General features: G+C 40.5%; 1 protein-coding gene across 2 annotated transcripts in view; it reads left to right on the top strand.

The window, feature by feature from the left end:
* pcca (propionyl-CoA carboxylase subunit alpha) overlaps nt 1–26,947 on the top strand; it is a 299,632-nt gene that overhangs the window by 128,111 nt on the left and 144,574 nt on the right. For both annotated transcript variants that reach the window (XM_008106964.3, XM_062975473.1), the window contains exons 13-16: nt 2,257–2,400; nt 3,427–3,501; nt 12,919–12,987; nt 21,672–21,747. In XM_008106964.3, the coding sequence (XP_008105171.1) occupies nt 2,257–2,400; nt 3,427–3,501; nt 12,919–12,987; nt 21,672–21,747 (364 nt within the window). The remainder of the gene's footprint in view (nt 1–2,256; nt 2,401–3,426; nt 3,502–12,918; nt 12,988–21,671; nt 21,748–26,947) is intronic.

The raw sequence follows: 26,947 nt of genomic DNA, 5'->3' as shown, positions 1-26,947 counted from the left end.
TGGCTATTTAATCTCACTCTGCATAATCAAACTCACACAAGATTTATATTGTTAGTCTTACTGTTTTATTGGAAAGTAATAAAGTAAATTTAAAACAGAAATCATAAATTTTGTCTTTGTATTGTGTGTGTGTTTATGTTCCTTCGAGTTGCCTGTCAAATTACAACAACTCCATGAATTTCATAGGATTTTCTTAGGCAAGAAATATTCAGAAGTGGTTTTACCAGTACTTTAATCTAAAATGTATCCGACAGTAGAATACATACACATAATACAAATAATAAATTATAAATGTATTATTTCTATTTCATATTTATTATATTACCTCTGATAAAACAGTAAGCATTATTAAAAATGGTTTCAGCAGGAAGTGTATACTTGTTCTTGAGACATTCAACTTTTTCTCCATTCCTTGTCTCCTTTTCTCTTCCCCCACCTCATTGCCATGGCTTTGTACAAAGGAAGTATATTGACGCAATAGACAATAATGTTTATAGAGTCAAAGATTTCTTTTGAAGAATTGATTAAATAAATGTTTGTAAGTGTTTTGAAAATGAACCATCCAAATATTTTGCTTCCCGGAGGAATTTCATCCTAGTTTGATCATTAACAATGAAACTTGACTCCATTGTGGGGCTATTGTACATCATGTTGGGATGATAATAGTTCAAAGGAAAAGAAGGATAAAAACCAAATAATTAAAACATCTTTACAAAGATTTTAGTTGTTTTCCAAAACACACTTTTGAGGCTGAAAGTTATCTCAAAGGCACTTTTAAGAAAAAGCTGTTGAAAGTCCTGAAAAAATACTGTTTCTGAGATGTTGATAATTTGCACATTTCTTGTAGAAAAAATATTGTTCCAATTGAACACTGGATTTCATAAGTACTGTTAAGTTTGATATATTAATCCAAAAACAACATGGTCAAACCTCATTTTTGGCGTGACGTTTATTTTTTTAAAAATGCTTATTTCAGTGATGTCATTAAAGTTGTCAGGCTGTGTTAAAATATGGTGCTGTAAAACTCCTAAATGCACAGAGGACTAATTATGGGCACCATCTGTTTGTTTTTACTCTTTCTTTTCTAAGACCCACTGCAAGGATATTACAGTAGACAAAATGTTCTCCTCCAATTAATGTAGTTGAAGGAAGATCCTAGTTTGTTCAGTGACCTTTTCCTGTGTCACAAATTACATGTTGTATGACATTTCTGGATACAGACATCCAATTGTGAAACTGGGTTTCTTAGAATAAATGCTTTCGGTAGTACAAAAATATGACAGATCAGTTATATTTGAAAAACAAAAGCCTTAACGTGTGTATGCTGATACTGTAGAACTCAGCCGTTGTGTTTCTTAACATACTCTCTGTAAATGTACCTGGTTTATGATTCCTCCATGCTGATTAGGTTACACTTGCTAAGTTAAATACACATGTATATAAATTCATTTTAACATGAGAGACTTGTGCACTTGCTCTCTTGCTTGGTATAACTGTGAATGAGGGGTATTCCCATGGCAGCATCATCCTGAGCCGTTAGCAGCTATTTGCTGAGAGCACACAGTGATTCTACTGGTCCAGCTCAGCCGTTGTGCATGCTAAGCACTACACAGATAAGTCTGGAGGGGAAAAAACCTGAAGGATCCATCTGCTCATTTCTGCTACACTGCACTGATGTAAGATTACGCTAATCTGGTTGCTTGTCAGGACAGGTTAGTGAAAGCAGGCGTATGGGTGAGACTTAGGCTAGTCCGGTTGTATGGAAGATTGTAGGCTGCTCCTGTGCATGCCATGTTAAGTCTAGCAGAATGGGTTGATTATCAGCCAGCTACTTTTGAGATTTCGGTCAAAATGCTTTATATGTGTAGATTGGAAGGCAGTCTCTTTCTTGGTAAAGTTCTGGTCCCAAATACTTTGACAACAAATTTAGACTGTCAGAAAATATTATGGCTTATATGAACATTTTGGGTTTTTAAAAACATATATATCAATATTTACATTTTAGTCACTGCCTGCAATTATGTTTGGCTTGGCTTGATTTCTCGTGCCTCATTTCTGCAATACATCTTGAGTAGGAAGCTTGTTCTCTGTATGACAGAAATAATAGTCAGTATTCTAAATCCCCCTTTCAATTTTTCAGTTATTTTTGTGTTATCAGTCTCTCTCTGTGTGTATATGTGTGTGTGTGTGTGTGTGGGGGGGGGGGGAGATTTAGTTGGTTTGTTGCCTACTGACTGACAGTTCTTGACCTTGCAGGTTGAACATCCCATCACAGAATGCATTACCAGTTTGGATCTAGTCCAAGAAATGATCCGTGTTGCTAAGGGTTACCCTCTCAGGCACAAGCAGAATGATATTCCCATCAACGGCTGGGCAGTTGAATGTCGAGTATATGCTGAGGTAAAAGAATAGTTAACTGCTGGGAGGGTGAATGGTTGTGGAGGAGGCTGTTATGTCAGGTGGCGGAAAACACCCAAGTTCCATGCTTTCATCTTGCTCCATATATGCAACTGGCCAAAATTCTGGCCCGCTTTTCTTTTGTTTCTTTTGTTTGCTTTCAGTTAGCTAAAAATTCTTTGGCATGGGGAATTTTAAAAACAACAACCCTGTATTTAGAAGAAGAATATTCTGTAATGATGGCATATTCCATCAGTTTTATAATGAATTTGATCAGGTGTTTACATTAGATAGCATTTTTAAGTGGATGTGGAAAATGATACATAGTTTTATTTGCAGTATGAGTAGATTTAACATTGGCTACCTATTACATGAAGAATTGTCCTTCCTTAGAACTAATTGAACTCTTGGACATTGACCAATGGAGATTAAAATCAAGACAAATACATTATTTTCTGTTTAAATTTAAAATGAGAATGTGGGTTCTTTGAACAGTTACTTTCAGCTTAAATTTTGTGCATACATATGTTTGAACTCTAAATTTGAACAGATGCGTTAAGCACAGCAGTAAACAAAAACTTTTTGACAGCAAAAACCTACATTTATGCTATCTGTTGTGTCTTAAAATGTTTGTGATTTATTTGGGTTGGATCCTGAAAAGATTTGCTAGGGAGTGCAACTTCACAAGGACTTGTCTGTGGGGTTTTCTTTTTGTAGGGGGAAGGGGCTTTCTTTTTATGTTTTGTGTTTTTGTTCTCTGCCCATGCTCCTACCATTGTGTCTTCTCTTAGAAAGATTGCCCTTGGTTTAATAAAGGCACAGCAGGAAGGTTTAGCTTTAACAAACCTTCCACGACTTGAATGGAAGAAGCAAATTCATATTCCCCTCAAAATAAGTCCTGTTGAAAGCAAAATATAGTTGGTCCAAAATTAAAGTGGAGGAAACCGTTGGCTTCCCAGTGACTTAACCTTGTTTCCTGTGCTTTGTCTTACAAAGTTAATACCTCCCTGTGTTTGAATTTCATTTCAGGATCCTTACAAATCTTTTGGGCTGCCATCTATTGGTCGATTGTCTCAGTACAAAGAGCCACTGCATGTGCCCAATGTAAGTAATTCTTGATGCTTCCTTGTTTCTCGTTTTCACAGGCAACACAAAACCATAGATCTCATTGAGTTCAGTATAAGTTGTAGGTGTTCAGCACTGTTTAAAACCAACCATCTTAAACTCTTTTGTATAGTAAGGGAGAGTAGTTAATTCTATTAGCATCTAGTAATTAGGAATGCATTAGAGTGCAAAAGAAATGGGATTTGGATTTTGAATAGAACTGTTGAACTAGTTTACCTTATACTTACCGTAGTTGTTTGTTATAGTTTGGGGCTACCATTATATTTTACTCGTTTTTGTTGCTGTAGTAATGATAAGAGCAGGCAACAAAAGGAAATATTTAATTGCCTATCCCTGCAAAGTGCTAAAGGTCTCAATGAGAAGTGGTCCTATTTGTTTAGTATTCAAGCTTTAAAGACTAAATGTAATTTACTCCAGCTGATGAAATGTGATTATCACACATTTTCATGTTGTCGACTGTCTGTTTAGAGTGCTTGTTTAACAACCAGTACAAAAAGGACAAGGACATATTTGCTCTTCTGTATAATCAAGGTAGTCAAAGTAATAAGTGTGTCTATATATGGCCTGGTGTCTGCTTTGTGAAATGACAAGCTGATACCATCTGTGAATATGATTATGTGCCATGATTACTTGCATGGGAAAAATGGTGAAAGATTACAGGCCGAATCCTGAATTTAGTGATGTTATTGGATATAGGATTTATTTCACTTCTTAAATTGTTTTTGCCCATATGCTTCCTAGAGTGGACCTGACCCTTTCTTGGGCTTTAAGGCTTCATGCTGTGTTCAAAGCATGAAAGCAGAAATACAAATTGTCAAGGTTTAGCAGGCACGATGTGATGTTGAATTGAAGATGAAAAAAACAGACCAGTGATTACAGAGGGAATGTATCTGAGGTATCTTTAATGCAACTCAAATGAACTAAGGAAATTTTTCTGTCATTACTCTTGGGGCAGGTTGAGGTTTTTCACCATGTTGTAACAGCTAACAGTATGTCAAATATTTTGCCCTTGTAAGTTTTTGCAATTTGCAATTTTCTAAACATGGGACCTGTTGAAAGTACAAGTGATAATGGACAAACTGTACCCCCTACAGTCTTGGTCCCACCAAATCTTTCTTCAATTAATGCTGCAGCAGGAGTTTTATGTAATAACATTTGCAATTGTGAGCTATCCAGAGAAAGGGAAAAAAAACAATTAAAATGCCTTAAATGTTCTGCTTACTGCTGTTATTTGCTTGTGCGAATGTTGCATGTCAGCTAAATGGACCACGGAATAGATAAAGTGATTGGGTGCAAGAGAGTGCATACTAAGCTTTGTCTATCATTATTGCTGGGAGCAATCAAATTGATGCCAGCAGGACAGTAGATGCGTTGACAGCTGTAATTATGTATCTCCATGGTGATCACTTTTGGCCTGTCATGGAGGCCCACGAGTCCCCTCCTTTGCAAGCATTTAATCAGATTGGGCTGTCACTTGTCAGGTAGACATGGCGGGCTGGGAGTTGTGCTTAGGGGAGAGGTGAATTGAAAATGAAGGGTGGGCGATGCCTGATATATTCACGTGGCTCATCGTGGTACTGAGGGGAGACATTTTAATTATGCTGGAAGCTTGAGAGTAATGACTTTGAGGGTCTCATATGGAGTGCCTGCGCCTTTCCCTTTTTTGTGTATTCCCGATCTCCTATTGAAATACAAGAGCTATTTCTCTTTTTTATAAACAGTGCTTGGTTGTGTTTTTTTCCCTTGTGATGTGACAGGGAACTTCTGGAAAAAAAAATAGATTAATCTGGCAACTTGAGAGCATTCCACAGTACAAAGAGACTTACTGGATTGGAAAAGTTTCATAACATAGTGAAAAGTTTTAGCGTTTTCCTTCTAGCAATTGTATATTTTTCTTTGTTTGAAATTCAGTGGTAAGCATGGATGCTTACATAGCCAAATCACCACCATCCACATAAAATAAAGAAGTGTTCAGGTATCCCAAGGCTTGCAGAAGCAGAAGAATCTTGAAAAGGGGATGGAATCTAAAAAAAGCCCACTGAGGATTAAGCTTGGTCAGTGGCCGCAGGGAGAACCAGTTGTGAGGACAAAAGTGATAAAACATCACAGATGAAAAAGTATGGCAGGTAGAATGATAGTAAATTTCTGTTGCAAGTTCCACTTGTCAGGATATTTTTAAAAAGTACTGGTGCATGCAGGTGTGCAAGGCTGATACACATCTGTAAAAAAAAGCCATGCCTCAATCCCAGTGCTGTTGGAAGACGTAATGTTCCTGTTTTCAGAGTGGATGTGCTTTAGGCTTTAAAAGGCTTTGTTGCAATTTTTGGAAAACCGCACTTTTTACTTAGCTGTTTTAAGAAAAAAATACTTTTTCTACATGTGTGCCCTGTGCCCCCAATTGGGATCAAAATCAAATCCAGAATGTTTGAAGTGATTGAGTTATTAGACCTTGTGGCGGACTGGGCCTTGAAGTTCCCAAGTCTCATCGTACTGGGAGACTTTAATGTACATGCAGATAGGTTGCTGTCTTCTTCGATAGCAAGAGACCTAGTACAATCTATGGAAACAATAGGTTTCTCATTAATGGTGACCGGTCCTACTCATCGAGCTGGACACACCCTGGACTTGATTTTTAGTATCGGAATACAAGTGGCTTTATCTTCAGTTTTAGAGATTCCTTGGTCTGATCATTACATCCTGAACACTCAAATAAAGAGTTTACCACCACAGCGACCGGAGACTGAACAAATTTTCGTGCGGCCAAGGAAGCGGATGGATCCTATCAGACTTTCGAGTGTCCTTAAAGAACTGGATTACACAGCCGATTCTCTACACGAACAAGTGGAAAATTGGAATAAAAATCTATCAACTGCCTTAGATATAGTTGCCCCTAAACGGGCTTTTTGCCCTCGCTGGAATAGATCTCAGTGGTTCACAGATGCATTACGTCAGATGAAACTTGAGCGGAAGAGATTAGAACGTAAATGGCGCAAGAAACCTGATGAAACATTGAAGTCAGCTCTCGAAACACATCAGAAAATCTACGAAGCAGCCACCAGAGAGGCTAAAAAAGAATATAATTCCTCACTGATAGCTTCCACCAGATCTCGATCTACTCAAATATTTAAAATTGTTCGTAACATCATAAATCCAACCCATCCAGCCAAAGATATGGTCAGTCAAGATATTACAGCAGAGACCTTTCAGAGCTACTTCATAAATAAGATCAATCTGCTTCGCGAAGGGCTATCTCCCACAGAGGACACATTGAGGAAACTAGAAGCTTTCTGGCCATCTGGTGAAAAACTTCTAGAACTTTTTGTGCCATTAGAAATGGAAGATCTGGAAAAGACTAGCTGCAGCAAGACCAACTACCTGCTCCCTCGACCCATGCCCCTCCCGGTTGGTGAAGGAGTGCTGGGAGGGACTACGAGATCCCTTAAGGAACATCATTAACAGCTCCTTGGAACAAGGAATTTTCCCATAGTATCTTAAAGAAGCAGTGGTTCACCCTCTTCTGAAAAAACCAAGTCTAGACACTGCCATACCTAGTAACTACCGCCCAGTTTCAAACCTTCCGTTTTTGAGCAAGGTGATTGAATGGACAGTGGCGAGACAGCTACAGCAATTCTTAGATGAGACTGCGGGCTTAGACCCCTTTCAATCAGGCTTTCATTCAGGTCATGGGACAGAGACTGTCTTGGTAGCTATTACTGACAAAATTCGTCGTCAGTTAGACCAGGGCGGATCAGCGCTATTGGTACTCTTAGATCTTACAGCTGCATTCGACACTGTGGACCATGACTTGCTGATCCATCGATTGGCTATGTCTGGTGTACAAGGTTTAGCTCTTAAACGGGACCGGAGACAGAGGGTGGAGTGGCCAGGCCAAAGCTCTGAGAGCTCCTGCCTTTGCTGTGGAGATCCCCAGGGTGCTATCCTTTCGCCCCTGTTATTTAACATCTACGTCCAACCACTTGCTGGACTAGTGCAGAGCTTTGGCATAGAGTGCTCCCAGTATGCAGATGATACCCAGCTACTCTTGCGTCTCGAACCTGGGACAACCGCGATTCCTGAGAACTTTAAGCTGTGTTTGGAAGCAGTGATGAGTTGGCTGCGAGCGAGTAGACTAAAAGTGAATCCTGCAAAAACTGAGATACTCTGGCCCGGCCAGCCACCAGAGTTAATCCAGTCACTGCCTGACTTTGATGGGGAAGTTCTGGTTCTGTCTGCTACTGTTAAAAGCCTTGGGGTTGTGTTGGACTCATCGCTGACAATGGAGGCCTAGATCACTGCCATAAGTAAGCAGGCCTTTTTTCATCTTCGCCAGGCAAGGAAATGGGCATCCTACCTTTCGACAGAAGCATTGGCAATGGTAATCCATGCAACAGTCACCACTAGGTTGGATTATTGTAATGCCTTATATGCTGGCCTTCCGAAGATAAAAACCCAGAAGATCCGAATGGTCCAAAATGTGGCGGCCAGGCTGGTAGCGGGATCATCTATAAGATCCCATATTACACCGATTCTGAAACAACTGCATTGGCTACCAATAGAACATCGGATCTCTTATAAGACACTGATCCTGACATTTAGAGCTCGAAATGGCCAATGACCGTTATATCTTAGGGACCCCTTCATTCCTTTTTTTCATCAGTGGTCATCTCGATCCTCCCAGAAAAATCTCCTATACGTACTGGGCCCTAGGGAGGTACACCTGGAAGCCACAAGGTGTAGAGCCTTTTCGACCTATGCACCAATTCTATGGAACTCATTGCCTCCATATGTTAGAGCAATATCGGAGTTGCGACCTTTTATAAAAGCGCTCAAGACTTGGCTGTTTGGTTGTGCATTTGAGTAGATCAAATCTTGTTTGCCAAATAGTCACAGTTGAATGTTTTTATGTTGAATGTTTTTATATTGTGGAATGATATTTTAAATTGTAAGTCGCTCGGAGCACTCTGGTGGAGAGCGACTAATTAAGAAATAAAGTGAAGTGAAGTGAAGTGGTATGTGTTAATTGTTGTTTTCCTAGTAGCCTGGTTTTGCCGATTTTTATGTTTTGTTTCCAAAGGTATGAGACTATGTGCTCTCTGGAGGATAGGTACAGTTCTACCTATTTTTGAATGTTTGCTATTCTGTTATGGGGGAAGGAGGATGAGGCATTGGAGTGAGAAGAGAACAGATAGAAAAAGGGAGGACGAGGCACTGAGTCTCAGTGTGGTGGATGGAGGATAAGCAGATCAGGTGGGAAAGCAAGATCAGGTGCTGGGTCTCATTGGGACAGTAACAATGTAAGCTGATCAGACATGTCTGGGAAGATAGGTCACTGAGTCTCATTGGGGTGGGAGGGTGTAAGCAAATCAGATGGGGAGAGGAAGGTGGACTCTCGTACGTGTAGATTTATTAAAAGATACATCAACTCAAGATCAAATTCTATTCAGTGTATGAGATTTGGGTATTTTACAATGATGATGGGCCTTTTAGGGTGATTGATGAAAAAAGGGGAACAGGGTCCCTGTAGCACTAGACAGGGCATGAGTTAGGAGGCATAATTTCAGGTTTGAACTATGTGTGGATGAGAAGGAGGAAGGAAGAAAAGGGGGTTATCCTCTCAATCAATAAGTCAGTCAGTCAGTCAGTCAGTCAGTCAATCAATCGATAAGTAAATATCAAGAATGGAGGTGGTACAATTGACAAGAAACCAGCAAAGGCTGTTAGTTCATTGGTGCATACATGCTGGGAAGAACAAAAAGTGCATCCTATATGGTTGAGTGTCTTAAAATAAACTGAAATTGTGAACATGTGGACATGCCAGAAACTACTACTTGTACCATGGCGACTGTGGGGAGGGTGGATTGTGTGGCTTTCAAGGCCAATTTGATTTCAGATTTAAAATGGTGAGTGTGACCTAAGCAGGGTCAAACCAGGACATACTGGAGCTGGAATACATCCTTCATATGGATTTAGACTGAGTTGAGAGCGTTTTGATTTTTGGTATAGGTGTGTGGATATTGATCATGAATGTATCTGACATCAAATTTTTCATTATGTTTTATTTCGTACACATTGGAGCTGTGTGTACTCCAAGTGTGGAGTAATGTATTCTAATATGCATGCACATACACTTCCATGCACACAAACTTCACATCTTGGCACTTTTGGATCTGGATGGTGGTGTCACATTTCCCACTGGTGATCTTCCACTGCTGAGGAGGAGAAGAATTTCCTGGTAGGAAATTAAATGAAGAAGAAAAGCAGCTGTGTTGTATTGCCTCCACCGCTGCTACCATCACTTCAGCAAAGTGCTGTATTTGTGAGTGTGAGGCAAGAGGAATGTTCCTCCACTTGCAGATGGGGGTGTCCTGACGTCAAGAGGACACCGCCGCCAGTGACTTTGAAGGTGACAGAGGCAAGGAAGGGAAAGTGGTGGCTGCCCCAACAAGAACAGGTGAGGTGCTCCTCGCTCCTTTCTCGTAACAGAGGCAGGTGAAGAAGGAGGAGAAAGGAAAGAGGAAGCAGGTGGCCGGTGGCAAAGAGTTTTACATTTCAGAATACAGTAGAGTCTCACTTATCCAAGCCTCGCTTATCCAAGTTTCTGGATTTTCCAAGCCATTTTTGTAGTCAATGATATCATGATATTTTGGTGCTAAATTCGTAAATACAGTAATTACAGCATAACATTACTGCGTATTGAACTGCTTTTTCTGTCAAATTTGTTGTAAAACATGATGTTTTGGTGCTTCATTTGTAAAATCATAACCTAATTTGATGTTTAATAGGCTTTTCCTTAATCCCTCCTTATTATCCAAGATATTCGCTTATTCAAGCTTCTGCCAGCCCGTTTAGCTTGGATAAGTGAGACTCTACTTTAGATTTCCTATTTCCTGTAATCATAATAAAATAGCCAGATACTGATTGTCTATCTTTTTTAAGCAGGGCATTAATTTTTGCACATTTAAACTGAGTTTGAGCTGACAGTGACTGATTAAGAAGGACCTATAGTTGTGGTGAATAGCTCAGTGAAGTTATTGAAAAGTTAGCGTAGAATTGCCAGCAATTGGGATAGATGTAAAAAGGGAATTAGGCAAGTTTATGCTTAGGATTTTGGTAGATGATAATCATGAGTAGTTGTGTTACCACAATTATGATTCTTGACTCATGACTGAAAAACACAAAGAAAGGTGCTTCTGCATCCATTCCATGTTTATGAGTGTCTTATTTACCTGGCTGGTCACTGTTTAAACATAATTTTGGAATGAATAGGCCTTTGCTCTGACCCAACACGGTTCTTCTGTGCTTTCTATTTTTGTTGCCTTGAACATAGTTTTAGGTTTAAGGACAGAGTACATTTGGAAGCTAGAGTTGCTTTCTGTTGATATGCATAAATTAGGACATTCCAGTTTCATGTTCAATTTTCCTTTAAGCCGTGAACATCTTGTTTGTTGAAGTTCAATAATCATTTATAAGTAGATATTGCAGAATGGATTCCTTATAAGGAGCTAATTAATGCTTTCACTGATATGAGTGATGGCGACTGTTGAGGAAGTGAAGGCTCATAGTCCATCCATTAGAAGGTGTTTTGGTTGAAGATTTTATGGGCTTGGTGCTTATTGGTAAGTGAGATTTAAGTCATAACTATGAAAAGCATTTTCTTTCTGGCACTAACAGGCCCGGCTCTCATTTAAATCTAAGGTTTTAATGTACTGATTAGCCTTTCAAAATTAATGTATGGATTTTCATATTGAACCTTTTTGCTCTTGATCAAGATTTTGACAGGCAATCCAAATTTATTGATTAGGAATACATTTAATGAAGCACCAAGTTCTTGTGGAATCTCAGTCGTCCACCATTTTGAGATTAGAGTATTAAACCAAGAGTTGTATGCAATTATATTTCACACAAAAAATGGCTGTACCTGTTTTTCATTTTCTGTTCAAGAAATTTTGGGTTGTTGGTACTGATAATTACAAACAATATGACAGGTTTCTTTGATTGTTTTACTTTGGCATCTATTTAGGACTGATAACTTTTGGAATGAAGATGGTTCAGGACCTGGAAGTCTTGTAATTGGTTTTCTTCTCGCTCCTGACCTTTGGGTTCTTCTAATTTTTATCTTTCACTGTGCAGTGGGACTGGCTAAAACCAACATTCTGATAGCTGAATATCTCTAGGGCATCCTGACATTTTTAAATGAAGATGTTTGACAGCTGCCATTGCAGTTATGAGGCCTGCATTAATGAACATGTAATGGTACTGTTGTAGGAGCATAGTTTATATATTTTTTAAATCAGAAAAATGTGATGTGGTTTTCATGGCAGAGAATAAAGCCTATTAGGAGATGTCATTTGGATAATAAAGTCATCAGTGTGACCTCATGTGGATACTGTAGACAAGAGGTTCTACATCTGGCCCCTTGATAATTGCCTAAATTAAATTCTAAAAGCCTAACAGCCGTTGGGTTGACCTCTTTCTGCCTTACTGCAGACAGATGAGCTGCTGTTTTATTACAAGGGTTTCTTCCCCCAGGTGAAGATTGAAGGGAGTTTCTGAGACCCTGCTCCCCTTCCCTGCCAAACCGAAGCATAGTATTTTGTATCAAACATCTTCCACTTCAGCAGGTCCCATTTGCATTTTCTTCTTAAAACTGTCACACAATGTTAAGTGGCCCTGAATATGTTGATCTGTGTTATAATTGTGTGCTTCCCAAGTTTCAAAAACAAGTCTAACATATTTATTTATTCAGGAATTAGTGTTTAAAAATAAAATAAAAGTAAAGATAACCTCAGTTCTCCACTGGCAAAAATCAAACCGGGAGATGAAAACAAAAATCAACAGCAATACTCACTAAAGATATCATATTCTTTAAATAAATATGTGTGTGTGTGTTTGTGATTTTCTCCCTCACACGAGTTGTATGTAGAATCAGTGGTTTTAATTGTGGTTGTACTCTTGTAAAGTCATGGGAAAAGCTGTGATGGTGTCAAGGAAATGACATCATCAGAAGAAAAATATGCTGAGATCAGGATGAAGCAGAAAAGAAAAGTGTTGAAAACACAAAAGCTGAAGAATCAGAATGACTGTGGAGCCAATAAGCATAGTTACTGTTAAACAACATTGGTATCCCTTCTGGAGCATTTGGTCCCTTTGTATTGTGTATTGTGACAATGTGATTGCAACAGGTCCATTTTTTGATGTAATAATACATGCATTCTGAGACAGTGATTAAATCTGATGCTGATATTTCTTATTTGAAGAACTTCAAAACACAAAGAACACTATTACAAATGTGTTGTCTGAAGTCTGTTGCAATGAATTGGAATCTGTATGGGAGAAGTAGTGGTTTGCATACTAAAGCTAAAAATGCTAAAAATGTTTTGTCTTCATTTCTTATAGGTCCGTGTAGACAGTGGTGTACAGCAAGGAAGTGAAATCAGCATTTATTATGATCCAATGATTTCAAAAGTGAGTTAAAAAAGAGGGCCTCATAAAGTACTAATCCCTTTTCAAAAGTGGGCAAGACAGTGTTTCAAATTGAAAGATTTCAAAGAGAATATAAATAGGATCATCCTTGTGCTGCCATCTTGTTCTTGCCAACTCAGAAGTAAATCTCATCATGTCCAGTTGGACTTACTCTTTGAAAGTATATCTCAACATACACATCAGCCTTTTTGAGTAAATTGGTTCCAGGGATTGTATAATTTCACATTTTTGTTTTGAATTATGTATATATATTTCACTAAGGGGGTGGGGTCTGGGATCCTCAATAACAGGTTCCTCTAACTAAAGTGGGAGTTTGTCACGTACCATCCAGCTATGGACAAGTCTACGTAGGTACCACCAAATGCAGCACTCAAACACGAATCAAAGAACACGAAAGGCACTGCAGACTACTTCAGCCAGAACAATCAGCTATAGCAGAACATATGATAAACCAAGTTGGGCAGAGAATATTATTTGAAAACACAGACATTCTGGACCACTCGGACAACCAGTTCGTCAGACTACACAGAGAAGCCATTGAAATTCAGAAGCACAAGGACAATTTCAGCAGAAAGGAAGGAACCATGAAAATGAACAAAATGTGACAACCTGTATTGAAAAACACTAGAATCAAGACAGTGAGTAAGGAAAACCATTCAGACACAGGAAGTCTCCATACGGTAAGCAATCAAGGGTTTACCCAGACAAAGGATTCCTCCAGGAAACAAACAGTTCAAAGAGAACAAAGGCCAGGCTACTTCCAAGCTTGCTAATTGCACCGTCCACTCTAGTTTAACAGATAATAGTTCATTTCCTCCCACCCTGGACATTCCACAGATATATATACTCCACTTGCTTGACTACCATCAGATCCTCTGAAGATGCCAGCTATAGATGTAGGCAAAACGTCATGAGGAAATGCTGCTAGAACACAGCCATACAGCCTGGAAACCACACAACACTCCAGTGATTCCACTGTGACAACCTTTGACAATAAATAGTTAATTGTATTCCTGTATGCGACATGTGGGGCTTGATGAATCCAAGGCTGGAGTTAAAATTGCTGGAAGAAACATTAACAACCTTAGATATGCAGATGATACCACTTTGATGGCTGAAAGCGAAATAAACAAGACGAACTCCAACTTTTAGCACAACACCAGAGTTACGATGTCATAGGCATCACTGAAACTGGATGGGATGACTCCTATCACTGGAATGTAGCCATTGAGGGCTACAACCTCTTTAATAGAAAAGAACAAAGGGAAGAGGAGGGGGAGTAGCCTTATATTTAAAAAAGTTATGTTGCAGAAGAGATGCAAGACTGCAATCCAGGAAACCGGCTTGAAAGCATCTGGATAAGAATCAAGAGAACTGGGACTCAAAAAGATCTCATTGTGGGTGTCTACTACAGACCTCCGGGCCAGGATGAAGAACTTGACAAAGCCTTTTGTCAGCAGTTGACCAAATAGGCTCAAAGAAGAGATATAGTAGTCATAGACGATTTCAACTAATCTGATATCAGCTGGAAAACAAACTCAACCAAGAGTACAAAGTCCAACAAATTCCTCTCTTGCCTTATAGACAATTTTGTAGTCCAGAAGGTAGAAGAGGAAACAAGGGGATCGACCACTCTTGATCTCATCTTAACAATCAATGCAGTCGAAGTGGTCGGATCCTTAGGAGCAAGTGACCATGTGCTCCTGCAGTTTGCCATACAAAGGAAGGCTGAAACTAAGACAAGTCAAACAGGCATCCTGGATTTTAGGAGAGCTAACTTCCAAAAAATGAAGGATATACTGAGCGGCATTCCATGCATGCCAATACTAAAAGACAAGGGAGTTAAGGATGGATGGGAGTTTTTCAAAAGTGAAATACTCAAGGGGCTAATGCAAACAGTGCCAACAAAAAAAAAATAAGACAAGTGGAAAGAATCCAGAATGGATGTCCAAAGAACTTCTAACTGGGCTAAGACTCAAAAGAGACATGCACAAGAAGCAGAAAAAGGGAGAAATCACCAAAGAAGAATTCAAACGAATAGCCAACTCCTGTAATGAAAAGGTTCACAAGGCTACAGTGCAAAATGAGCTCAGGCTTGCCAGGGACATTAAAAACAATAAAAAAGGCTTCTTTGCTTATGTTGGTAAAAAAGGGAAGAACAAGAAGGTGATAAGGCCTCTGCGAGGAGAAGATGGGTTAATGCTGACAGGGGACAGGGAAAAGGCAGAACTATTAAATGCCTTATTTGCCTCAGTCTTCTCACAAAAAGAAAGCTGTCCTCATTCTCAGCAACATGGAATGGACGAAGGATTAGGGGAAATCCAACCCCAAATAGGGAAATAAGTTGTCCAGGAATACCTGGCCGCTCTAAATGAATTCAAGTCCCCAGGGCCAGATCAACTACATCCAAGAGTAATGAAGGAACTAGCTGAAGTTATTTCAGAACTGCTGGCAGTCATCCTCAAGAGTTCTTGGGGAACAGGAGAAGTCCCAGCAGATTGGAGGAGGTTAAATGTAGTCCCTATCTTCAAGAAGGGAAAAAAAGGACGACCCAAACAATTACCATTTGGTCAGCCTCACATCGATACCAGGCAAGATTCTGGAAAAGATAATTAAGGAAGTGGTCTGCGAACACTTAGAAAGGAATGTGGTCATCGCTAATAGTCAATATGGATTAATCAAAATAAGTCATGCCAAATTAATCTGATCTCTTTTTTCGATAGAGTTACAAGTTGGGTAGATGCAGGGAATGCCGTGGATGTAGCGTATCTGGATTTCAGTAAGGCCTTCGACAAGGTTCCCCATGACCTTCTGGCAAACAAACTAGTCAAATGTGGGCTAGGCAAAAGTACGGCTAGGTGTATCTGTAATTGGCTAAGTGAACAAACTCAAAGGGTGCTCACCAATGCATCTTCTTCATTCTGGAAAGAAGTGACAAGTGGAGTGCCGCAGGGTTCTGTCCTGGGCCCAGTTCTGTTCAACATCTTTATTAATGACTTAGATGAAGGGTTAGAAGGCATGATCATTAAGTTTGCAGACAACACCAAATTGGGAGGGATAGCTAACACTCCAGAAGACAGGAGCAAAATTCAAAACGATCTTAACAGATGGGCCGAAACTAACAACAGGGACAAATGCAAGATACTCCACTTAGGCAGAAAAAATTAAATGCAAAGATACAGAATGGGGGACGACTGGCTTGGCAGCAGTACATGTGAAAAGGATCTTGGAGTCCTTGTGGACAACAAGTTAAACATGAGCCAACAATGTGATGAGTCGGCTAAAAAAGCCAATGGGATTTTGGCCTGCATAAATAGTATAGTGTTTAGATCCAGGGAAGCCATGCTACCCCTCTATTCTGCCTTGGTCAGATCACACCTGGAAAACTGTGTACAATTCTGGGCACTGCAATTGAAAGGAGATGTTGAAATGCTGGAAAGCGTCCAGAGGAGGGCAACTAAAATGTCAAGGGCCTGGAGAACAAGCCCTACGATGAGTGGCTGAAAGAGCTGGACATGTTTAGCCTGCAGAAGAGAAGGCTGAGAGGAGACATGATGAGGGCCATGTATAAATATGTGAGGGGAGGTCATAGGGAGGAGGGAGCAAGCTTGTTTTCTGCTACCCTGGAGACTAGGACATGGAACAATGGCTTTAAACTACAGGAAAGGAGATTCCACCTGAACATTAGGAAGAACATCCTAACCATGAGAGCTGTTTAACAGTGGAACTCTCTGCCCTGTGGTGGACTCTCCTTATTTGGAGGCTTTTAAGCAGAAGCTGTATGGCCATCTGTCGGGAGTGCTTTGAATGCGATTTTCCTGCTTCTCGGCAGGGGGTTGGACTGGATGGCCCATGAGGTCTCTTCCAACTCAATGATTCTATGATTCTATAAGCTGAGGAGCCTTATAACCAAGGTGAAAGACGAAAGTGCAAAAGTGGGCAATCAGACTGATTGATAACTTGCAAACAGAGGGAGAAAATGTGGAGGCAGTGACAGACTTTGTGTTTCTAGGCATGAAGATTACTGCAGACACAGACTGCAGCCAGGAAATTAGAAGACATTTACTTCTTGGGAGGAGAGCAATGACTAATCTTGATAAAATCATAAAGAGTAGAGATATCACATTGGCAATGAAGGTCCGCATAGTTAAGACAATGGTATTCCCTGTAGTAACTTATGGATGTGAGAGCAGGACTGTAAGAAAGTCTGAACGAAGGAAGATAGACGGATTTGAACTGTGGTGTTGGAGGAAAATTCTGAGAGTGCCTTGGACCACAAGAAGATCCAACCAGTCCATACTCCAGGAAATAATGCCCAGCTGTTCACTGGAGGGAAGGATATTAGAGGCAAACTTTGGCCACATCATGAGAAGACAGGAAACTTTAGAGAAGAGAATGATGCTGGGTAAAAAGGAAGGAAAAAGGAAGAGGGGTCAACCAAGGGCAAGATGGATGGATGGTATCCTTGAAATGACTGGCCTGATCTTGAAGGAGCTGGGGTTGGCGACGGCTGACAGGGAGCTCTGGCGTAGGCTGGTCCATGAGGTCACGAAGAGTCGGAAGCGACTGAACGAATAACCAACAAACATTCCTGTATTATCGTAAAATACTTATTTTTCTTTGTTACATACCATTCTTCATAAATTCAGGGGGCTCTGTTTATTAAGCCAAGATATTAAAAGCCTTTCCCCCATCTTTGGCTTTCTCTTTGCATGAATGTGTCCAAATCAGGAACTCTCTGATTTCTCTTTTATCTGAATTTTCAACTATGACTGACACTAAAACCATGATTTGAAGCTAATTTATTTTCCAGCTTCATTCCAAGTTTGTTACTTCTTTGATAAAACGGGAAACTGTGATTTAATAGTGGGTTTTTTTGAAGGGACAAAAAGAGTGTATGTGTTTATAGAGTTTGAAAGAAAAGTGAATGGAGACAAATAAAAACCTAAATTGAAGTAGTTCTGTGATCCAGCCGCATAGTTTGGGACAGTCTTTTACAATTTGACCCTTCCCAAGAATGATGAACTCCCACCATTCCTAGACAGCAATCAGATGATGTGTTTTGTAGTCCATGAGGGACAAAGTTCTAAGTTGGAAGAATGCAACTTGAAAAGAATTAAAAAGTCCTCTTGAAGGTACCAGTAATACTATGATCAGCAGAAACAAACTCCATGTCATTCTCTGTAAGCTCCATGGTTTGTCCCAACACTAGTTAATTAACACTATCTCAATATATTAAACAATGTTTATTCTTCATGTTTATTATAGTGAATTAGTTTTCTAAATACCAATGGTCACCATCGTTGATTTAATTTTCAAATCTAACATACCCAAGATTTTAGTAAAAAGCTTGGGTTTGTGTACCTGGACCAAAGACTTCTTCATGACTGGGATTATTAAGAAAGATATAATCAGAAACAGGCTACTGGCTTCATATGGCTATATGCTAAAGTGTGTGTGAATGAGCTGTAGAGGGCTTTGATCTCACATGCTCCCATCTATCTTTTACTCCTTGGCAGGGACAAGAAAAAAAGATTGGAAGATTGAATTTTCTTTTTAGGTCAGATCCCTTTCGTGTCCAGATTCAGATGAATCCATTTTTTTACTAGCTGCTTTTAATTTTGCAAAATGTATATAAAATTTTGAAAAATGGAAAGAAAGAAAATAAACTAGAAAAACTAAAATATACAAATAATCACATAATAATCAAAAGCATTATATATAGAGAGACAGTGCTTTCGGGCCAGGCTGTGGCACAGCTGGTTAGTAGCCAACTGAAATAAATCACTACTCACCAAGAGGTCATGAGTTTGAAGCCAGCCCCGTTGGAGTGAGTGCCTGACCATTAAAAATAGCCAGCTCGTTGTTGACGTAAGCAACCTGAAAGATAGTTACATCTATCAAGTAGGAAAATTTAAGTACTGCTTATGCGGGGAGGCTAATTCAACTAATTTACAACACCATAAAAATTGTCCAGCAGCATGCAGAAAGGAATGAGGAAGCAATTCATCAAGGACACAGTGGACGATGAAGCAGCAACTTCCCCTGTGGAAGCCTGGAAGCTGGAAAAAATGTTAAATTGCCTCTGTGTCTCCGTCTCTATGTCTAATGGCATTGAATGTTTGCCATGTATGTGTACATTGCAATCCGCCCTGAGTCCCCTTTATTCAAATGTTGAACATGCACTGTGGTTAATCTTAACTTATAGTTTTCTGAAAAAAAGCTATCTTCATAAACTATTGTTTTAAGTTGGTTTCTTTCGACAGACTACTGTAACGATTATCCAGGTTGCCTAAATTCAGACAGCACCAAAGCTTTGGTGGGATTGAAATTTTTTGAACTCCTTGTGGCTTTTTTGAAGGGAAAATGGAGGAGAGATGGAGTGCGTAGAGCCAACGCTTATTGCAAGGAGATAAAAATGGCCCCCTCCTTACTCTCCTTTAAGAGACAACTTAAAACATTCTTATGCTTTCAGTCATAGATTGAGAAGGTAAGAATAAAGCTCATAGCACAGATTAAAATGAACTGAAATGGAACGTGCTGCTCCATAACCAGTGCTGTCCTGCCCCTAAACCAGTGCCTGTCATCAGTGATGGACTGGATGAGGGCTAATAAGTTGAAATTAAATCCAAACAAGACAGAGGTACTCCTGGTCAGTCAGAGGGCAGATTGGGGTGTGGAGTTACAGCCTATGTTGGATGGAGTCGCACTCCCCCTGAAAACACAGGTGCACAGTCTTGGGTGACCCTGGGCTTATTGCTGCCCCTGGAGCCCCAGGAGCAGGCGGTGGCCAGGAGCATCTTTGACAATTAAAACTTGTAACGACTGCTGCGCCCATACCTTGAGATGCCTGATCTGGCCATGGTAGTCCATGCTTTAGTCACATCCCACTTGGACTGCTGCAATGCTCTCTATGTGGGACTGCCTTTGAAGATAGTTTGGATACTGGTTCAGTGATTGGCAGCCAGATTACTAACAGGAGCCCCGTACAGGGAGAGATCCACTCCCATGTTGCAGCAGCTCCACTGGTTGCTGGTCTTCTTCTGGGCTAAATACAAAGTGCTGGTCATTACCTTTAAAGCCCTAAATGGTTTGCGTCCAGGCTACTTGACTGATCACATCTCCTCTTACAAACCAGCCTGGCCACTTCGTTCAGCGGAGGAGGCCCTGCTCTCAGTCCCACCCTCATCTCAAGTACAGCTGGTGGGAACGAGAGAGGGCTTTCTCCATGGTCGCCCCCCACCTATGGAACCCCCCCCTAAAGAAATAATGCCAGCCACCTCCCTCCTCTCCTTCAAAAAACAACTAAAGACCTACCTCTGCTCATTAGCATATGGAGAGGAGGAGGATTAATTAATGAGAGACCACTTCTGGGTCCTGATTGAGAACTATGCTGTATCTGGGCTCTGTTAGGCTATCTCAGCCCTATTTACCACCATAGACTACATAATCCAACCCACACAACTGTGTTGAACTTCAGCTGGCTGAAGCAAGTGTAAATTACTGTGAACATTTATTTAGATTTTATGTCACTCCTATAATTCTTGTTTGATTCTGTCTGACAATATTGGTTTAATTTATCAATGTTGTGTTCAATTCACTGATTTCAGATTTAATTTGATGTTATGTTTTTAACGCTGTATTCATATGTGGGGCTTGTTGGGATTTTATACCAATATTTATCTGTTTTATGAAAGCATTGAATATATGCTGTTGTTTGTTGGAATCTGCCCTGAGTCCCTTCAGGGAGATAGGGTGGAATAGAAAAAAGTGTATTATTACTACTACTACTACTACTACTACTACTACTACTACTACTACTATTTTATTACCTGATGTGACACTTTACCTCACTTGGTTTTTTTTAAAAATTGCTTCTAATGATAATTATTTAATGTAACTGTTTATTTTAATTTGCTGTACTGTACAATGTTTAGTATTGTCTTTTGTTAAATTTTCTAGTTTTTTGTTTATATCGGCATTGAATGTTTGCCTGTTACCATGTTGGAAGAAGCTGCCTTGAGTCCCCATAGGGAGATAGGGCGGGATACATAGAAAGTTGTTATTATTATTATTATTATTATTATTATTATTATTATTATTATTATTACCTTCAGTTGTGGTTTATTGTATTCAGATGAGACTACTTTGATGCCATAGAACATATTCTATAGATGGTTAGTTAAAAGTAAGCATGTTGCCCAGGCACTAGATTAGGGAATGTGGCTCTTCCCCAAGATGTTATGTGGCCTACATAGAGGGTGGTTATCTTGCCCCACCAAAAATGTTCCTTATCTCTAGTTTACACTGTAGACTTTCAGGGAAAGTAAAAATGCAGATGAAATATGTTTACTTATGGAAAGCTCTTCTCAGCTGAAAGTCATATTTGTTATGCCAGATTATTATATGGAATGGAGGTACATGGCAAGTCTCTATCAATAGGTTACTGCTTCATAATACTGGATATCATTAATATGTTGGATTTTTTAACTTGGAAAAAAATAATGAATGGTGGTACAGAAAACACAGGACCATTTACGTTCATAGTGTTAGAATATTTAAAAAAATGAAATTAATAGATATGTTTAAATGAAGTGGATTCATTTTAATGAAAATAGTCTGTCTCTCTCTCTCTCTCTCTCTCTCTCTCTCTCTCTCTGTTTTAGTTGATAACGTATGGATCTAACAGATCTGAAGCTTTACAAAGAATGGAAGAAGCCTTGGATAATTATGTTATAAGGGGTAAGTATAAAAATATGGTATACAAATGTGATAGTCCATAAAAATGCACACTTAAAAAATTGTTGCTTCTAGGTGACACTATCAACAAATTGTAAGTTTTGAGACATGCTTAGTAATAATGATACAATGAAGAGAATAATCAGCACTCTCATAAACTGCAAACAGAAGGTCATAGGCTCTCCTAAGAATAATTAAATGTTCTTTCCCTACAATTTTAAAAAGGTATTTGTTTACTAATCAGTAAGGACAATGATCTAATAATGTTTACATACTGCACATCAATGGCATTGTTTCTTTTTCCTCATCTTACAAAATAAGTTGCCTTTAAATTTACTTTTCTCCATTATATAACTGTGTAATTCCATCACTGCAGGATTTCCAGTTCCTTGACGTCTTTCTACTGGACCCCCATTGCTAAACTCCGATAAATCAGTGTATTAAAAGAAAGAAATGTAGAAAGCTCCTCTTCCCCCCACTCTTCTATTGCTTATGTGACCTTTTCTATACAGGAAGAAGAGACTAGTAACTTGAGAGCTTCAACATGTCTTTTTTTTCTAAAGAAATCTATCCTACTACTGGAAATTGTTGAGCACATGTGAAATTACGCTTGTTTAAATAATTTTTCCTAATGTGGTTATTATGTGTTTATTGTAGAAATCATGTTTTTCATCACTCTCTAGTAAGGATTGGATTTAGCAGGGCTGTTGTCATTTCTGGCAGGACTAGTGTATGTCAGCCTCTAAGGTACAAACCAAAACAATATGTGACAAAAACCTTAATATCTATTGCTTTAAGTACCAGTATGAAACCAGACTTGCACTAATCCTTGTATACAAGGCCACTTAGGTAGCATACACAAGTCCTGGCAGATGTCCAAGGAGTTCGGAATCACTGCAGTATTGATACCAACTTTATGTACATTTCTCATTATAAGTATTTGCAGTGAATGGGGAAGTTGATGCTTTGTTCCCAAATCTTCCCAATGCTTTGTTCCAAAGCAAGTGTACGTGTTGGTAAACTTTAGATTTGGGATCAAAGTTGTAATATAAATTCTGGGAGTTCCAGGCTAAATATATTCCTGCTGGGAGTGTAAAGGTAAAAGGTAAAGGTTTTCCCCTGACGTTAAGTCCAGTCGTGACCGACTCTGGGGGTTGGTGCTCATCTCAATTTCTAAGCTGAAGAGCCGGCGTTGTCCGTAGACACCTCCAAGGTCATGTGGCCGGCATGAGTGCATGGAACGCCATTACCTTCCCGCTGGAGTGGTACCTATTGATCTACTCACATTTGCATGTTTTCGAACTGCTAGGTTGGCAGAAGCTGGGGCTAACAGCGGGCGCTCATTCCGCTCCCAGAATTTGAACCTGGGACCTTTTGGTCCGCAAGTTCAGCAGCTTAGCGCTTTAACACACTGTGCCACCAGGGGCCCCCTGGGAGTGTAAAGCATGGCTATATATTTATGTTATGAAAAATATGTTGGTTCTCGCAGAAGCAGAGGCAGCAGGAGGACATTTTTGCTCCCTGGCGTCAGGTAGGATTTGGCTAAGATTTGGCTAAGATTTTAAACTGAGTGTGGGCTTGGCTTCTGTGGTCAAAGTCTAACTGTTGTGTGACTGTTGTGTTGAAAGAGAGCCAGGTACTTAAGTTGATTGACAGCAGGCATTGTCCCCTGTTAATTGAGTTTCTGGGAAAGCTTTATTTGCCAGTGTCAAAAGGCACCTTTACTAAATATCCTTTGCAGTACATACAGGAAACAAAGCAACATAAACAAATACACAAAGAGGTGGTTTGTTGCAGTCTGCACATGAAGTGTGTGCATATTACTTAACTGTACAAAGATCCCACTTGGCCACCACGCTCACCAAGAGATGCAACAAAAGCAAAACATTCCCATCACATGCACCAGCTGTGGCATGTTCCGCTTTTTCACACAAAAACTAAACAACTACATCTGCTCCAAATGCAAACAGATGACTCTGATGGAGCAGAGGATCCAACAGCTCGAGCACCGTATTAAGACCCTTAAGGACATTCAGGCACTCGAGCTCTTCTTGGACACTGCACAACACGCTGCTGTAGATCTGCAGCCTGCATCACACCAACACCACCAAGACCATGATCAGGAACCTTATGGGGAGATCAACTCAAAGGTAGACAACCCTCAGGCTTGGAAGGAGGTCACCCATAGAAGGAGACGCAGGACCAGGCAGCCTCCGCAGAACTCCTCTGCTCAGCTGCATTTACACAACAGATTTGAAATTCTTACATCATTAACATACAATCAGGAAACACATCTTGTGGAGGACCACAGTTTCTTAGATACCACTCAGTGGACCACCCTGGATCAATGCGCAGGGGATAGCCCTGACGGGGACAGTGCATCACCACAGTCACACTTATGTAATCATGCAAATGCTCCATCCCCAATCATAGACCAGGAGCAACAGGAACATCCTTGGGAGAGTAATGGGCTCTCAGATGTATCTCAATGGATTGTCATTGATGAATGCACTGGGGATGTTGAGGAGGAGGACAACACTTTACACCTACATGATTCACTTCAACAGGAACACTCTTCAGGGGACATACACACTGTCTTGCACAAAAGGGACCCTGTCAATCCTCAAAGTAAACAGGTCTTGGTAGTAGGTGACTCCCTCCTTAGAGGAACGGAAGCCATCATTTCCAGACCGGATGGGATGGCTCGAGAAACATGCTGCCTCCCGGGGGCAAAAATACACCATATCACTCAGAGGCTCAGCAGGCTCCTAAAGCCCCATCACCCTCCCCACCTTATGTTGATTCATGTAGGTACCAATGACACCGCTAGGCATACTTTTCAAAAGATCACATGATTTTCGAGCTCTGGGAACAAAGCTAAAACTGTATAATGTGCATGTGATCTTTTCATCCCTCCTCCCCGTTGTAGGACACGGCTCTATAAGGGCCGGAAAAATAGTACAGGTCAATAACTGGCTCAGAAAATGGTGTCAAGAGGAGCATTTTTGCTTCCTTGACCATGGTCTACTCTTCCAAGAGGATGGACTACTGGCAAGCGATGGGGTGCATCTCACACAAGTAGGAAAACATCTTTTTGCACACAGACTCACAAACCTCATCAGGCACACTTTAAACTAGATCCACTGGGGGAGGGGAACAACAGCCTGGCGAACACTATATTACCCACGACCACAGGGAACCGCCGAAAGGCTAAACGGAGGGCTGCACAAACACAGCAAGGACCAAGTACAGAGAGCACAATAATCCCAAATAAACAGCTCAAGGGGAGGTCACAGGGGCTTACATGTCTTTACACTAATGCTCAGAGCATGGGAAATAAGCAAGACGAACTCCAACTCCTAGCACAGCACCACACATACGATGTCATAGGCATCACTGAAACCTGGTGGGATGACTCCCATCACTGGAATTTAACCATTGAGGGCTATAACCTCTTTCACAGAAATAGAACAAAGGGGAGAGGAGGGGGAGTAGCTTTATATGTCAAAAACAGTTACGTTGCAGAAGAAATGCAAGACTGTAATCCGGGAAACCAGCTTGAAAGCATCTGGATAAGAATCAAGGGAACCGGGACTCAAAAAGATCTTGTCGTGGGTGTCTACTACAGACCTCCGAGTCAGGATGAAGGACTTGAAGCCTTCTGTCAACAGCTGACCAAACAGGCACAAAGAAGAGATATAGTAGTCATGGGCGATTTCAATTATCCCGATATCTGCTGGAAAACAAACTCAGCCAAGAGTACAAAGTCCAACAAATTCCTCACTTGCCTTGCAGATAATTTTATGGTCCAGAAGGTAGAAGAGGCAACAAGGGGATCAGCAACTCTTGATCTAATCTTAACAAATGTGGAAGACCTGATCAATACAGTTGAAGTGGTTGGATCCTTAGGGGCAAGTGACCATGTGCTCCTGCAGTTTGCAATACAAAGGAATGCTGAAACTAAGACAAGTCAAACACGCATTCTGGACTTTAAGAGAGCTGACTTCCAAAAAATGAAGGAATTACTGAGAGGCATTCCATGGACGCCGATATTAAAAAACAAGGGAGTTAAGGATGGATGGGAGTTTTTCAAAAGTGAAATACTCAAGGCGCAAATGCAAACAGTGCCAACAAAGAAGAAAAATAAGACAAGTGCAAAGAAGCCAGAATGGATGTCCAAAGAACTTCTAACTGAGCTAAAGCTCAAAAGTGACATGCACAAGAAGTGGAAAAGGGGAGAAATCACCAAAGAAGAATTCAAACGTATAGCCAACACCTGTAGGGAAAAGGTTCGCAAGGCTAAAGCGCAAAATGAGCTCAGGCTTCCCAGGGACATAAAAAAACAATAACAAAGGCTTTTTTGCTTACGTTGGTAGAAAAAGGAAGAAAAAGGAGGCGATAGGGCCATTGCAAGGAGAAGATGGGGTGATGGCGACAGGGGACAGGGAAAAGGCAGAACTACTTAATGCCTTCTTTGCCTCGGTCTTCTCACAAAAAGAAAGCCATCTTCAACCTCAGCAACATGGAATGGACGAAGGATTGGGGGAAATCCAACCCCAAATAGGGAAACAAGTTGTCCAGGAACACCTGGCCACTCTAAACGAATTCAAGTCCCCAGGGCCAGATCAGCTACATCCAAGAGTACTGAAGGAACTAGCGGAAGTTATTTCAGAACCATCTTCAAGAGTTCTTGGAGAACGGGAGAAGTCCCAGCAGATTGGAGGAGGGCGAATGTGGTCCCTATCTTCAAGAAGGGAAAAAAGAACGACCCAAACAATTACCGTCCGGTCAGCCTCACATCAATACCAGGCAAAATTCTGGAAAAGATCATTAAGGAAGTGGTCTGCGAACACTTAGAAACAAATGCGGTCATTGCTAATAGTCAACACGGATTTACCAAAAACAAGTCATGCCAGACTAATCTGATCTCTTTTTTCGATAGAGTTACGAGTTGGGTCGATACAGGGAATGCTGTGGATGTAGCGTACCTGGATTTCAGTAAGGCCTTCGACAAAGTCCCCCACGACCTTCTGGCAAACAAACTAGTAAAATGTGGGCTAGACAAAACTACGGTTAGGTGGATCTGTAATTGGCTAAGCGAACGAACCCAAAGGGTGCTCACCAATGCGTCGTCTTCATCATGGAAAGAAGTGACAAGTGGAGTGCCGCAGGGCTCCGTCCTGGGCCCGGTTCTGTTCAACAT

Source organism: Anolis carolinensis, chromosome 3 (assembly GCF_035594765.1).
Source record: "Anolis carolinensis isolate JA03-04 chromosome 3, rAnoCar3.1.pri, whole genome shotgun sequence".
Classification (NCBI taxonomy): Eukaryota; Metazoa; Chordata; class Lepidosauria; order Squamata; family Dactyloidae; genus Anolis; species Anolis carolinensis.
Note: the sequence above shows the minus strand (reverse complement) of the source record. Positions and strands in the feature narration are given on the sequence as shown.